At 37.9% G+C, this 2,116-nt stretch overlaps 2 protein-coding genes across 2 annotated transcripts in view; both read right to left on the bottom strand.

The window, feature by feature from the left end:
* Positions 1 to 1,727, bottom strand: part of LOC103512633 (catalase-like) — a 6,633-nt gene extending 4,906 nt beyond the window's left edge. The window contains exon 1 of the mRNA XM_008477403.1: positions 1,662 to 1,727. Coding sequence (XP_008475625.1) covers positions 1,662 to 1,727 — 66 coding nt within the window. The remainder of the gene's footprint in view (positions 1 to 1,661) is intronic.
* Positions 1,728 to 2,015: 288 nt separating this feature from the next.
* Positions 2,016 to 2,116, bottom strand: part of LOC103512632 (catalase-like) — a 4,740-nt gene continuing 4,639 nt past the window's right edge. The window contains exon 3 of the mRNA XM_008477401.1: positions 2,016 to 2,106. Within this exon, the coding sequence (XP_008475623.1) occupies positions 2,016 to 2,106 (91 nt within the window). The remainder of the gene's footprint in view (positions 2,107 to 2,116) is intronic.

Genomic DNA, 2,116 nt, shown 5'->3' with positions numbered 1-2,116 from the left:
ATGTCTGTTTACACTTTGTGACCGCGTTTGGTTAAAATCACACAGTCCGCAATACAAGTTAGTATACCAATTTGTGTTAAGTAATACTTAGTTAATATACCAATCGTAATATACATTAAATGTATGTAGATTATGTAGTAGTAACTGAATACAATACATAACCAAATATGTAACAATAAACAATAATACCATAATATTATGTAGATAAAATCGAATACATTGAGTACAATAATAAATAGGTAAATGTCGGATAAATTAAATATAGATACGTATGAAATAATTGAATGTATTTGTAGGAGTCCTGGCGTAATTGAGATAAGGGTTAGATCTGGGTTTTGAACTTGATCAAACCCTCTGATTTGATTTTTGAAACCTACAGCACCAGGTATCGAACCCACAACCTCTACAGTACAGATCCATGGTTCCATATTCCAGATGAAAAGCCATTCATGTGTCTGTAGCCATCAGGAATACCACGGTCCGAGAATAAGATCATGGTCTGAAAAACGAAAAAGGAGAAGACCTCGTAAGTGTGATATTACTGTGATAAGAGCTCGCTGAAGATGGGAATAGAAATTAGACACGAAAGTCCTACTTCTTCTTCCTAGCCTTTCCCTATTTAAATAGGGGCGGCGTTTCTTGTCAGTCCCTATCAGGCAGCCCTATTGTGTACCTCATGTCCTGATAAATTTTTCTCAACCAGATCTCGAACAAATCCCAGAACATATCCCAATCCTTCAAATGAGTGACGGGATTCTAGAAGTCGTAGAAGAAAAAGAAAAATTCCGTTGGTCCTCATTTTTCCTGCTCTATGACTTTGAAACATCACCCAAGTAAGCACAACAGATCTATTGAGAATCCGTGAGAGCGAATCTCAATGTTCATTAGTTCATATGTCTGTTTACACTTTGTGACCGCGTTTGGTTAAAACCACACAGTCCGCAATACAAGTTAGTATACCCATTTGTGTTAAGTAATACTTAGTTAATATACCAATCGTAATTCTGCGAGAAGAGCCGAACATTGACCAAGAAGTGTAAAGCCAAGAACAGCGGCCGGAAAAATAAGGCCAACAATGGTGAGTTTGATTTTCTTGGAGGAGTTTAAGGTCACTGTGTAATCTGTATATTTTCTAATGCTGGCCTTTCACGCTCAGACTGTCTTACAGATCTTGGTCTGGGTCTGTCAGAGGTCTAGGTCTCGGTCTGTCAGACGGTAGAACGTGTGTGGTTTAAAGAGCTTGACATCTAGGTCTCTCGGACAGTCTGATAGACCGCCACACACGTTCCAACGGACGACCCACGCTATTGTCTGAGCGTGACTGGCCGGCATAAGGTTATGGCACAACGGGAAATCTATCTCTCAAGCGATGAACGTACGAACCCACTGTGATAAGTTCACTCAACTCCAGTCCCCTCTAGTTTTTCTTCAGATAACACAGAAATACATCATCACCATCAATATCATCATTGACTGTTGCTATTTTTCCATCTCATACGTCAATGACTAGTCTACAATCTGCATCTACCCCTTCCTAATTTGAATCCCGAAACGACAAAAATTTAATCATTGCATACCTTGGTTCAATCATTGCATACCTTGGTTAAATCATTGCATACCTTGGTGTAATCATTGCATACCTTGGTTTAATCATTGCATACCTTGGTTAAATCGTAATTTACATTAAATGTATGTAGATTATGTAGTAGTAACTGAATACAATACATAACCAAATATGTAACAATAAACAATAATACCATAATATTATGTAGATAAAATCGAATACATTGAGTACAATAATAAATAGGTAATTGTCGGATAAATTAAATATAGATACCTATGAAATAATTGAATGTATTTGTAGGAGCCCTGGCGTAATTGAGATAAAGGTTAGATCTGGGTTTTGAACTTGATCAAACCCTCTGATTTGATTTTTGAAACCTACAGCACCAGGTATCGAACCCACAACCTCTACAGTACAGATCCATGGTTCCATATTCCAGATGAAAAATAGCTTACAGGTTTGATTTGCTTCTAGCAGCTTTAAGCCCGGCTCTCAATTTCTGACCAAACTCTGCGTTTACTTGAGAGAAGTTGCCCACAGCTCTGTCCTGTA

The sequence above is a fragment of the Diaphorina citri genome, unplaced genomic scaffold, assembly GCF_000475195.1.
Source record: "Diaphorina citri unplaced genomic scaffold, Diaci psyllid genome assembly version 1.1 scaffold866, whole genome shotgun sequence".
Taxonomy (NCBI): domain Eukaryota; kingdom Metazoa; phylum Arthropoda; class Insecta; order Hemiptera; family Psyllidae; genus Diaphorina; species Diaphorina citri.
This window is presented reverse-complemented; position numbering and strand designations above follow the sequence as displayed.